The sequence below is a fragment of the Cynara cardunculus genome, unplaced genomic scaffold (genome assembly GCF_001531365.2).
Source record: "Cynara cardunculus var. scolymus isolate 2C unplaced genomic scaffold, CcrdV1 Un_Scaffold_4885, whole genome shotgun sequence".
Classification (NCBI taxonomy): Eukaryota; Viridiplantae; Streptophyta; class Magnoliopsida; order Asterales; family Asteraceae; genus Cynara; species Cynara cardunculus.
In genome coordinates, this window is record NW_020202122.1 from 22,187 (window position 1) to 35,401 (window position 13,215).

The following is a 13,215-nucleotide window of genomic DNA, read 5'->3' on the forward strand; positions in this document are numbered from 1 at the left end:
ATTCTGCGTCTACCGGGACCAGGCTCGACAGGTTTTGAACCACTTGTCACCGATGACGAACTTTGCAAAGATATCAAGAAATTAGGATACTCACAAGAGTTGACTAATCCATCACAGTTCAAACGGCGATTTCTTCCGTCGATATGGCATCTTCTATTTTCGATCCTCAACCGATGCCTGGCATCAAAGACTGCCGTAATCGATACCTGCAGCAGTTCTTTTCTCAAGTTCTTCCACGGGATCGTATACACACGCAAGTACGATTACGCGCTAATAATTTGGAATGAACTAGTCGAGCTGGTCAACGTCAAACGTTTCCCGTTCAAAGCAAGGAAGTTTGTGCCATTTCAAAGATTTTTGCAGTTGATCATTAAAGCCATGATGAACTCCAACGATGACATCCCGACCAGAGTAAATAGTTGGGCCATCATTCGTCATGACGCGTATTCGGGCAACACACAGAAGTTGAAGATCTGGATTCTATTATGGAAATCCCACCAGAATTATTTGCCTTCGCTGATTAGAGGGCTCAGTGCGTTATAGACTATAGGAGAGTGATAGATCCTATAGCTCAACCAGAACCGGTGGAACTTACCTCGGGATCAACCCATGCCTTAGCTGAGGGAGAGGGTCTAGCTTTAGTTGAGAGCGTTCAGGAACACGAGTTACCTGAACAGGGTTGTGAGCAGAGGAAAAATGAAAATGAGAGGGGTAATGTGGAGCGGGGAGACACTAATCAGCACAATTTTTCAACTGAAAGTACTTCCACAACTTCTTCAAGTTCAGAAGATACTATATCTGATAATGAGGTAAATCAGGGTGATGATCATGATGATGATGACAATGATAATCAAAATGATGATGCTGACAATCCTGCTCAACCAGTGCTTTCTCAGAATATTCAAGTTGGAGCAGTGATTGATAACATTGAAGATATCTTTCCCGAAATAGAAGCTACACAGACTTGCCCAAGTATACAATCGTTATCCTTCAATGTTGATGAATTTTGTGGTACATATGATGAATTTGATCGTTTAATGGACGATATTCCAGTAGTAGAAGATGAGGGCGTTCAAGTCGAAAATGTTGAGAGGATGAGTGACAGGGATAGAGAAAAAGATGGTGAGAGTGGGAGTGGAGCACAAAATGAAGAACAAGCTCCTATCCCAGCCGAAACAGTTAGCCGGGCACCCACATCTACTATCGCATTCATTCGTTGAATGTTGGTAAGCAGACATATCTAGCCCAACTATGCATTTGCACACCCATCCCAACCACTCAACTGATTCTCAACAACCAGTTGTTTCAATTCTTCACAGGGATTTAACACATACTCTATCTACTTCTCATTCGAAGAATGTGGATATTGAAAATAGTAGGCCTCTGCACCAGCCTACGACTTCAATTATGTGCACCTCGAGTATAAAGCCCATACACATAGGTACACACGAGTCAAGAGCATCTACTGCTCCAATTACGGTTCTTAGTGAACCTGCCAGAACAACCAGAGTGGAGTTTATTGACTTACCACGAGGACAGGTTGGAAGTCCTACCAGTGCTAACATCATGCCAACACTGAACGTAGGCACAACAGTTTATTCAACTGGAAATCTATGTGATCCAGGTGTGACTTTACCCAACTTTGTGTCAAGGGAATATCTGGACGGCGCCCTAAAGGCTGTTCAAGATCACATGGAAGCGCATATCCTATGTCTCAAAAGGATTACGAAGGGGAAGGAGTCGGTAGTCGATGATCAACCATCTGTGCCGTCACCACCGCCTATGCCCGAGCCTCCGAGGGTACAAGATCAATCGGTGGATGAGCTTAAATTTCTGTTGTATGCAAAGTTGATGTCAACTCAAAATCCATATACAGCTGATGTAGACCTGGTTGGGCTCCTCCGACAACTTGTTGATGATAACCCCACTGTTAGAGCCTCAGAGTTTTTGGCCTTTCAAGATGTAGTTGCTTCTAACTTCTCAAAAGTTAGTAAGTTAATTACATCAAACACTCAAGCCTTAAAAAGTTCCATTGATGCCATATCCGAAAGGGAGTCTATCTTAGAAGATACTTGCCGAGCTCAAGCCACCTCATTAAAAAGAAGACATGATGATTCGGACGATCTTAATCATCATGAGGGGGAGAGAAAGAGACAGGCTGACTGAGTCATCTGTACGTGTTGAAAGTGTTGAAAGGAAGCGAGATTCTCAAGCAGTTAACATTGAAAGTCCTGTTCCAGAAACAGCAAGGGAAAGGACTACAAGCTCAATAATGGTTGAAGATGAGACAGTCTTGGAGACAAATCCAGTGATCGAGTCAATGGTTGAAAAGCCAACGGACTCCACTGTAGGAACAAGGTTGCTTCTGGATTTGTCTGCCAACATGGGATTTAATGAAGTTTTTTCAAAAGAACTGGGTGGAGATCAGGATTTTGGTGAAGACATCGATAATATTGATGAGTCATCCGGGATGTATTTTGACTTTGAAGCCGATATCAATGAAGAAGATCCTATCTTCCCATTCCAGGGTGATCATCAGACTCCATTTGAACCCTCCACTGCAGTTGATCTTGGTGCATCTAGAACTCCGAGAGCGGTGTATGATCCTACTGAGATATTTTCTAAAAATTAGGTGTCGTTCGCAATTCGTGCAAATGTTCCAGGTTATGATAGGGCAAGGATCAGAGAACCCTATCTGGAAGACATTTACTTCGGTATTTTTCTTCGACACCGCAAAGCTCTCAGTGCTGACAAGATTCTTGGGATTCATAAAGAAACCCGAGATTATCGTCTAGAGTACAAGCATTTTCTTAAGGCGAAGCGTCTCCCAATCAGTCAAGTACGGACCAAACATCGCGTTGTCTCCATCAAACAAATTGATGCCCAAAGACTTCTTAGAGTTTGGTATCTTGTGTTCACTGTTACAAGACAAGATGGAAAGGTCTGGGTATTCAGTGAAGCTGATTTCTCTAATTTGTATTTAGAAGACTTGGAGCACTTGTACCACGAACTACGGAATATGACGGTCAGAAGAGAAGGAGCACTTGTTGGTCTTAATGCTATCAAGAGATTTATGCGGAATCATGTCAAAGTATCAATGGTTCTTGATATCCTAATGGACCAGAGAATCATTAATTTGAAAAGACCTGATCAAGAGCTTGAAGATATTGAAGGCTATCCTCTGTATATCATTCTTGAAGAACCAGAGTTCGGTGTGGTGTATAGTGCTGAAGGTCGGATAAAGAAGTTTATGAGATTCAGTGAACTAAATAAATACTGTGATGGCACTATAAGGATGGTGAGACGGGCGCTTGAGACGAGAGAAGCTAACAATGATAAAGTCGCGGAATTTGAAAGAATGAGTCTAAAGGAGAGGTATTTGCTGATTAATGCTCTGAATCTGCTTGATGATAAATTGCAATACCGGAGTGCGCTAAGGAGGCTAGAGACACTACTTGGGCTTAGAAAGACAAGATTTACAATGTCTCGACCTTGAATCCAAAGGGGGAGATTGTTGGGTTCAAGAATATGCTTAATTGTTGTATTCAAGTTCTCCCATTGTATTTGCTTTGTAAATAGTTAGCCTTTGTTAATTTCCTAGTATAAATAGTCTTTAGCTTGTTAATTGTAATTAATTCAGTTTAGTTCAGATTAGTTGCTGTTAATCATTCTTGTAAATTCTCTCAAGAAATACCATATTCAACTTTGATGAAAATCTCTCTCTACTCATCTTAAATCTGTTCTTGAAGGATTAATCTGATTGTGTATGATTTTGGGATTATCACATCTTGTTGGCTTCGACATGAAGATTGAATGTTTGTAGTTTATCTTTTCCACTACTATAAGTAACCATGAGAGCATCCCACAACGTTTTTCCGATGGGAAACTCGGTTTGGTTGCTGGCGAGTACTGGTTCGATGTTCTGAATGAGCCATGAAAAAAACAATCAAATCATCTTGTTCCCATTGCTCATAGTTTGCATCACTCGGACCTGGAGGATTCGAGGTCAAGTGTTTTAATAGGGCCTTTGATTTTCCACCTATGGCGACTCGAATCATTCGGGTCCATAGAGCATAGTTTTGGTTGTTGAGTTTGAGATTGATTTGCAGATTGTTGGAGAGTTTTGGGTTTTGGGGTTGGGAATTAAAACCATTTTTGATCAGATTTGTAAGTTGGATCGATAAGTCTGAAACCGAGTTACCTTCTTCGGACATGGTGGCTCGGTTTGAGGAAAAAAGGAGTTTGTAAGGAACAAAGAAAGGCTGGGATTTCTTTTTGGTACTTGATAAGCAGGTTTGGTCCTAGAGCCAAGAACACTGCTCTAATACCATGATAAACAGTATAAAGAAATTAAATTGAACTTTTTTTTGTATATTATTTACTAAAAAGAGAGCCCCAATTTATAGGCATCTACATAGAATTATACAAGAAAACCAACAGCTGTTACAGGCTAGAACTAATGAAGGAAGACAAGGAAATTGCCCCTTAAAATTGGGAGATGATTGTGGCAATGACTGATCCCTTTCGATTAAAATAATTTACCTTCCTTTATTAACAAAAAAACATGCAATTTAAATATGAATGGAATGATCAAATTTGTAATTACTCCGTTGTGTTTTGGTTACAGAAAAATGACTTGACATATTATTTAGTAAGTACAAAATATTAATTATAAAATTTTTAAATTATTTATTAATATAAAAAGTTAAGAAGACTTGTACAATACAATATATCTCATTAACATTTAAAAAAATATATTTTTAAACAAACACAATAAGAAGCGTTATATTTTTTAGTAACAAAATATTTATCTTAAAAGAATAAATCTTATTTGTTTAAAAATATATTATATTAAAATATTTAATTTTATATAGGATTTAATAAAAAAGCATGGTATTGTTTTGAAAGGGGTTTTTATTTTATTTTTAAGAAGATAGAATGAAAATCATATCCCATTTACTTTTTGTCTTTTTTAATTATTTTGAGAAATCAAACTTGAGACTTGAAAATAAATAAAACAGGAAGAAAAGAAAGGAACAAATGTTCCTTACTTTCGTAGCCCTAATTCCCATTCCATACTCCATTCTTTGCCTTTTACCATCTTCCATTATCATTCTTGGTATACATATATAACACACACCCACTACAATTTTACATAGATTTTGATTTTGATTGTTTCTCCTCTATAACTTTTTTTCTTTCTAAATAACCAATACTTCACACATCTTATTTCTTCTTTGATCATCATGTATTATCGACTCGTTAGTAATTGTATACGTTGGCTTTTAAAGGTATTTTCTTAATGCATATATATATATACATATATATATATATAATATTATTTAGATATAGAAAATAAGAATGTCGGTTGTATCTCTCAACAGATCGTTCTTAACAAACACTTGGTTAAATTATGGGCTTTCTAGATTTTGAAAAAAAAGGTTCACCTGGTGTTTAAGTTTATGTTAATTGTGATTTAGAAGGACTTATAGAAATTAGAAATGGTTGAATTAAGACACCATGTTCATTTAACATAATTCTATTAAAAAACAAATGAATGAAAAAGGAATTCCACTTGGCTCACGTATGGTCCAACCCTTTTCCATATGCAATCTATCCTACCGAGAGACAAAGAGAAAGAAAAGGAGGAGAAAGAAATGGAAGAACCCTTCAACTCTTATTATAACAACAAGGGGAAAATTCTCCCTCCTACTTTCTCTCTCTAAATAATAGGATACATTAACTCTCTCTAATTCGTCAATACCTTGCAGTTCTTGATGCTCACCTCATCATCATCCTTCAAGAGAATTAATTCTCTGGTACGCCTATTTCTTTCTACTGTTTTTGATAAACAATTCTGTAATTACTCAGACCCACTTTATAATCACTTGAATTCTATAAAAAAACATGTCAATTGTTCATGGGTGAATGGTGCATTGGTTGAATTTGGAATCCTTTTTCATGGCTGAATGGTACATTGCATGAATTTGAAGTCAATACTCTGTTGGGTTACGTATTTTTTATGATCTCCAGGTGACACCAGCTTTGTGGGTATTATCTTAGATTGCAATGTGCTGCTTGTTTTTGTCTTTCTTGAATATGACTACAGAATTTTAGGTGTTACGTAAAGAATTCTTTAAATTTGATCCAAACCCACTTTTTATAAAGCTGAATTTGTGTAAGTCAAAGAATTTGGAACTTTGTGCTTGGTTATGCATTATATTTCTGTAAAAGAGTAAAAACAGAAGATCGTTTTTTAAGTGGGTAGGTCGTTATATTGTCTGTTGCCTTTGATTTCTTTATATACTAAAGATTTGTCGATCTGATGGGTGATGGTTCTTGATTCTTGCGCTGTGGTTATTATCTTCGATTAATGTGCTTGTTGTTTTGTGTTCTTGAATTTGACTCATTTGCAGATACAGATTTTCTAAGTGCCTTATATATAATTCTTTAATTTTGATCCAACCCCACTTTATATTAACTTTAATTTTGTGTAAAATAAGTGAATTTTTATGGGTTTAGGCAATGCCTTTCTGTAAAAAAACGTCAAAAAAATCTCAATAATTTTATGTGGGCAGATCATACATTGCTGTTGCCTTTTAATTCTTTATATACTAAAGATTTGTTTTGATTCTTCCGATGTGAGTAATGTCTTTTGAGTTGGTGAAATGGCAATTTTATTGTTGGTTTGTAGAGACAATTGCTTGGTGGTTTGGGGGATAGAGGAGATAAGAAAAATCTATCAGTGATGGGTGGTAATGAAGATGATGATAATCCTACCATTGATGATCAACCATTTACTCCTTGGATTGTATCTGTTGCCAGGTGATTGCAACCTTCTTATTTCGTATTTTTCCCATATACATATATCATTGTTCCTGAAAGAATATCAAGACCCTATTGAAATGGGAACAATAAGACATCGAAAAACCACCTTCGAGTTGGACATACTGGACTCATTTGGTTTGGTTTGCTTTGGTTTTATTACCATGTATGATGTTTAGAAAAGTGGAATCACTCTTCAAAGTAAATTTTATGTAAACCTATTGAAGAAACTTATATAACAATTTAATGTTAATCATCAACTTTGTGTTTCAGTGGTCACATGTTGTTGCGCGACCCGCACTATAACAAAGGGCTTGCTTTCACCGAGAAGGAAAGAGATGCTCATTACCTGCGAGGGCTTTTGCCTCCCGCAGTATTCACTCAGGAACTTCAAGTAAGTTTATAATCCAAAGTCATCTTCTTTCAGTCTTTTTCTAGATTTCAGGGGGCTATCATACTATCAGAACTCCACAGTTAAACATGCTTAGATGAGAACATTTCTACCATCTCTAAGTTTCTTGATCATACCAATGTCTCCCATCACAAGTCCACAGTTAAGCATGTTTACAAGATAGCAGTTGTACCTGAATATAATTTTCTTGATCATGATTATTAGGAAAAAAGAACATTGCACATACTACGCCAATACCAAGTTCCGTTGCATAGATACATAGCCATGATGGATCTCCAGGTATCCATTGATCTCATATTTTTGTAACTTAACTACATAGACTCATCATTTGATCTCTACATTTATGCTAACAAGTAAAATGTGCAATTACGAGTAGGAGAGAAACGAAAGACTATTTTACAAGCTTCTAGTTGAAAACGTCGAGGAACTACTCCCAATCGTTTACACACCAACGGTGGGTGAAGCTTGCCAGAAATATGGCAGTATTTACCGGCGTCCACAAGGGCTTTACATCAGTTTGAAAGACAAGTAAGCTTTATGTTAAAAAAAGAATTCAAATACAAACTCTATTCTATATGATTGTTGTTCTTTCTTTGGTGAATTGAATCTTGTATCCCCGTAGAATGGATAGTGCTAATGGTAGTAGCCTCTCTATCTGTTGAGACAGACAGAGGAAATGGCTGTATGTCTTACCCCCAGACCCCACTTCTGCGTGGAATATACTGGTTTTGTTTGGTTTGAAACGATGCTGACAGTAATTGAATTATCAGGGGGAAGATTCTTGAGGTGATGAAAAATTGGCCGGAGAAGAACATCCAAGTTATTGTGGTAACTGATGGCGAGCGGATATTGGGGCTAGGTGACCTTGGTTGCCAGGTAAAATCTTCGCCCTTTAGGTGCTTTAAGACGTGCATTTTTAATGGGCTATGTATATATTTTATGCTTTACGACACGCACTTTGTATTTTTGTTGCGAGTTATATACCTTTCTATTTTGATGATTTTGTAATGTTAAAATATGACAGGGGATGGGGATACCTGTTGGAAAACTTTCTTTGTACACTGCACTTGGAGGTGTTCGCCCTTCTGTTGTAAGTCTTCTTTATTCGGATGCGATTGCATTTAGTTTTACTGTATCATGAAATTTTACTCCTAGATGGGTGAAAATGTTTAACCTTGAAACTCTATCCAAAACCCGAAAATCGTTGCAATTTTTTGGGACAGTCGAACTAGTATTCAAATAATAGAACTGCCACCCTTGCATCAGGCAGGTGTAACTTCTAAATGACATGCTTTTGGTGTTAAACACACTCCCTCTGGTTTATGATGACATGTTCCTGTAAAATCTTGAAATATACACTAGAAGGTTAGTTTGTGGCATGTAAAAAGTTAACCATGTTCACTTCCTTTCGCTACAGTGCTTGCCCGTAACCATTGACGTTGGCACCAAAAACGAGAATTTGCTGAACGATGAGTTCTACATTGGTCTCAAACAAAAAAGAGCAACTGGGGAGGTCTCATCTCATTAACATCGTTTCTTTTGGTTCTTACATTTGATGATTATGTATTCATCTAAACCTGGTTATTTTAGGAATACGACAATTTATTAGAGGAATTCATGACTGCGGTGAAGAACAACTATGGAGAAAAAGTCCTCATTCAGGTCTGTTGGCGGTTTTCTTCAACTTTTTGGGTTTATATCTTGGTCTAAAGGCGAATCTACGGTGTGTTTCCAGTTTGAAGATTTTGCCAACCACAACGCGTTTGATTTGCTGATTAAATACAGAACAAGTCATCTTGTTTTCAATGATGATATTCAGGTAAGCATCCTTGAAAAAAGATATGGGTGTGTGTCAATGTCAACCCTTTCATTCTCTTGTGAATACAACTACACAAAATGGCCTGATGTATCGCTGACAGGTATGTCTTTAACGTACTCACCTCTCTTTTGATCAATGTGATTCAGGGCACGGCATGTGTCGTTTTGGGTGGTTTGCTTTCGGCTTTGAAGTTACTTGGGGGGACTCTTTCCGATCACACATTCTTATTTCTAGGTGCCGGAGAGGTGAGCTTCATATGTTCCTCGCATTTTTCATTCGGATACTCGTAATTCGGCTTGTGCCCGTCATCGAATTTTTAATCTTTTTGGTTCTAAAGGCTGGTACCTATTGAAGTCTTTGGTTACAAACGGTCATATGACTGAGTCTGTTTAGATTTGAATAAGWATTTTGAATTAGTCCTAGTTGTTCCTATTTCTTAGCTGATAGTTTGCTGTTCTGTTTCCTGTGTAAGCCTATAAAAAGGCAGCTTGATTTATTGAATAAAGTATCACATTTCAGAGTCAAATTGTGCGTATTATCACCTGGTTTTAACAGTACCGGCATAGCAGAGCTTATTTCGCTTGAGATATTGAAGAAGGTAATAGCTCCTCTTAACTCTGAATTTTAAACGCTTAACTTAGCGAATAGATGCTAGTTGAAACAAGATCTCTATCCCTTGGGGTAGAGGAAATGTCTCCCTATACTCTACTTGTGTAGGATATATTGGGTTTTTTTGGTTCGAGTTTTTATCTTAATCATTAAGATGTTATTCGCAGACAAAAGCGACAGTGGAAGAATCCCGTAAGAAAATTTGGCTCGTTGACTCCAAGGTACTAGAAAAATTATCAAGCATCCCTTTTCTAAGAACTCTTTACAAGAACCAGTTGCCGTCCCAAGTGGTTTGAGTGTAACACGGCCTTCTGTTATCAAGCCGAGCCTTAAAAGGCAGGCCTAAACTGGTCCCACTTTGGCCATTTCCAGATTACAGTACGAACATTAAGTGTGTGTTGTATTGATATAGGGATTGCTTGTGAGCTCACGAAAAGACTCCCTTCAACATTTCAAGCAACCATGGGCTCATGACCATGAACCGGTGACGGGACTCTTGGAAGCCGTCAAGGTATGATTATTCTATGTCACCTTTTGGACTGTTTACGAAGGCTTCCATCCTTGCTTCGTTAGTTGATGTTAAGTATGTTAATGCAGGCAATCAAGCCAACGATATTAATAGGAACATCAGGAGCTGGGAAACAATTTACAAAAGAAGTTATCGAAGCCATGGCATCTATAAATGCAGTTAATTCTCGCATCGACACAAACAACTGTTGTTTCTTTTATACTTAAAATACAACATTTATATGATTGTTTTACGCGTAGAAACCGCTCATTATGGCTCTATCTAATCCGACGTCACAATCCGAGTGTACCGCTGAAGAAGCTTATACGTGGAGTCAAGTAAGTTAACCATCCGCTTAATCATTCTTTTCGTACTAGGGGTGTCGAAAAACCGAAACCGAATAACCCATCTGCAGTGCATTGTATGAATGGTTCGGGTTATAATTCCTTACTGGGTTAAACAGCGGGTATGGTGTTCATTTCTTTTTCGCGTCCCCACAACCACATCGGCATGATCCCATGATTAAATCCTCATATGAGTTCAAAATGTTAGCAGGGTCATGCGATTTTTGCTAGCGGAAGCCCGTTTGATCCCGTTACATACGATGGCAAAGAGTTCGTGCCTGGTCAGGTCTGAAGCTTACACGAGATATCAATTCCGTAGATTTCAAATTTATTGCAAAACCGTTTTTATAAAAGAGATATTTTAGGATCTCCAACAGTTATTCAAATAAATTACTCAAAATGAAAGGAAAAAAGTAACCCAAAATTACATCCAACTCCAATAGCTTCTGCACTCTGGATGGTAATTTTATTACTAAAATATGCAATATTATAACAAAAAATGGATTTATAGAAAATTACATTCTCTCTCCTACTTTCTCCAAAAACCTTTGTTTTTCTCCATTTTGGAGATGCTATTGAAGATGGATAGAGATTGTGGGGTAAAGGAAAGGTTTGGAATTTACGAGGTTCGTTTGATTATGATCGGATTTCAATTATCTTGTTTTTGTTTTGAAATGCAGGCAAACAATGCTTACATATTTCCGGGATTTGGTTTGGGATTGATCATGTGTGGTGCGATTCGCGTGCATGATGAGTTCCTTTTGGCAGCCTGTAAGTTCAAAAACACCATCTTTATATCTTTGACCTCCAAAAATAAAAGGGTAAAACACTTGGGCTATCATTCAACAACTATTATCATATAACAAAAATAGCGTAAATTACGTTTTCCTACTTAACAAAATTGCTTTTTACTTAATATTATCAAAGTAAGGATGTGATAATGTTACATTCACCAAAGCGATAGAGCAAGTTTATATTACCATCAAGGAGATTACGTAGTGCTTGTACAAGATCCTTACCAAAAGCTTCAAATGTCAAGAACACCGACTTCTATACGCATACCAAAAATGGTAAAACAAGCTCTTGAGAGAAAAAGTGGAGATAAGAGTGTTTTGGAAGCTAGGAAGTGGATTAAAGATATGAAAAAGCAGAACGGATGGCAAAGGTATGGGCTGAAAGCCCTTTTGCTGTCATACAACTTTGACAAGGGCAACTGGATATGCTACCCTGTCCGTATATTATATATAAATCAAGAACCACAGTGCTTACTGCTTAGGAAGGACATGAAGAACTAGTTCAGAAATATATCAACTTTAGCTCAAGGACTTAATCAGATGTGCTCTGTTGATGGATCCATCTCTCAATAAGTCCTTTTAGGAAGGTTCAAATTTATAAACATGGATGCATGAAAAGATATTGTTTTCGTTAATTTGGTTTATGATTAGATGGGATCCATGAAACGGAAATAAACCATGAGTCTTTATATGCAAACAAACAGCGGAAGCTTTGGCATCTCAAGTGACCGAAGAAGACTATGCCAAGGGTATTATCTATCCACGTTTCAAGAATATCAGAAAGATTTCAGCGCATATTGCTGCAAAGGTAGCTGCTAGGGCCTATGAACTTGGTAAGCACATATTTTCTCGTCGTTATGAATCTAAACGATTCAGTAATTCTCACCAGTTTTTTTTTATTACTTTGCAGGTTTGGCATCTCATCTCCCTCGGCCTAGCGATCTTATTAAATTCGCAGAGAGTTGCATGTATTCTCCAAACTATCGTAGTTATCGTTAACGTTTGTTTTAGGTTAAATTTGTTTGATTCATTCTTTTTACTAGCTTTATTAATTAGGCTTAAAGTTATGTGTATCAAGAATCGTACAATGCTATCCAGATGATGAATCAAGTGTTCTCTTGTTAGGTTTTACATACACTCCTCTAATGTTGTTAAAGCATAAACCAGATGATGAAACATAGTGTTCTTTTGATGTGTACCATATGGCTTAAAGGCATGTTAATCTTATCTTTAGGCTCAAAACCAAGTTCTTTTTATCTTTAGGCTCAAAAGCCTTTCGTCTCATCTATGTGGTACATATCATCGTTTGAAAGGTCAGATCGTATTTTAAATTTATTGAGTAACAAGCAAACCCTTATAAACTTAGAATAGTTGTTGTGATAATAATCAATTGGTATTGTGGTCAGTATATCAAAAGACATCCAAGTGACATCAATATCCAATGAAGTCATTCAACGGAAAGTTAATTACCACAAATCTATCTATATTAGTCACCAATGTTGAAACCTGTTAGTTGCAACTCTGATGACATTAACTTTAGTGTTGAAGACATCAAAACTTTGGAAAGTATGAAAATGGTGATCCGAACATAAAGACTTTATAAACTTTGAGGATCAAGAGATGGCTAATGCTGACATTGAACAAAGGAATGTGGAAATGTATTAGACAACTCTAACATTGAAGATCGAGAACTGAATGTCCAAATTCTGACGACTGTAAAGTTAATGAATCCACCCTCATGCTTTCAAACATGATGATGCAACACTAATGAGTTTAGAACTTGATGAAGATTTTGAGTACATATCATCTGCCTACATGGATTCTTGACAAAATGACCACATGGGCACTCCAATCTGCTCCTCGACAGTAAGTACAAGTACGTTCATTGCATTAAATGAGTACTT

General features: G+C 37.1%; 1 protein-coding gene across 1 annotated transcript; it reads left to right on the forward strand.

Annotated features, from left to right (window-relative positions):
- Nucleotides 1-5,242: 5,242 nt before the first annotated feature.
- On the forward strand, nt 5,243-12,439 carry LOC112504197 (NADP-dependent malic enzyme-like). Its single transcript, XM_025108143.1, has 21 exons — nt 5,243-5,291; nt 5,772-5,819; nt 6,695-6,825; nt 7,099-7,219; nt 7,442-7,516; nt 7,614-7,765; nt 8,008-8,113; nt 8,262-8,327; nt 8,655-8,750; nt 8,828-8,899; nt 8,973-9,056; nt 9,203-9,301; nt 9,607-9,654; nt 9,833-9,886; nt 10,078-10,176; nt 10,263-10,352; nt 10,434-10,511; nt 10,729-10,803; nt 11,198-11,288; nt 12,016-12,144; nt 12,222-12,439. Exons 1-21 carry the CDS (start codon nt 5,247-5,249, stop codon nt 12,308-12,310), a joined length of 1,848 nt encoding a protein of 615 aa, XP_024963911.1. The 5' UTR covers nt 5,243-5,246; the 3' UTR covers nt 12,311-12,439.
- The last annotated feature ends 776 nt before the right edge of the window (nt 12,440-13,215 follow it).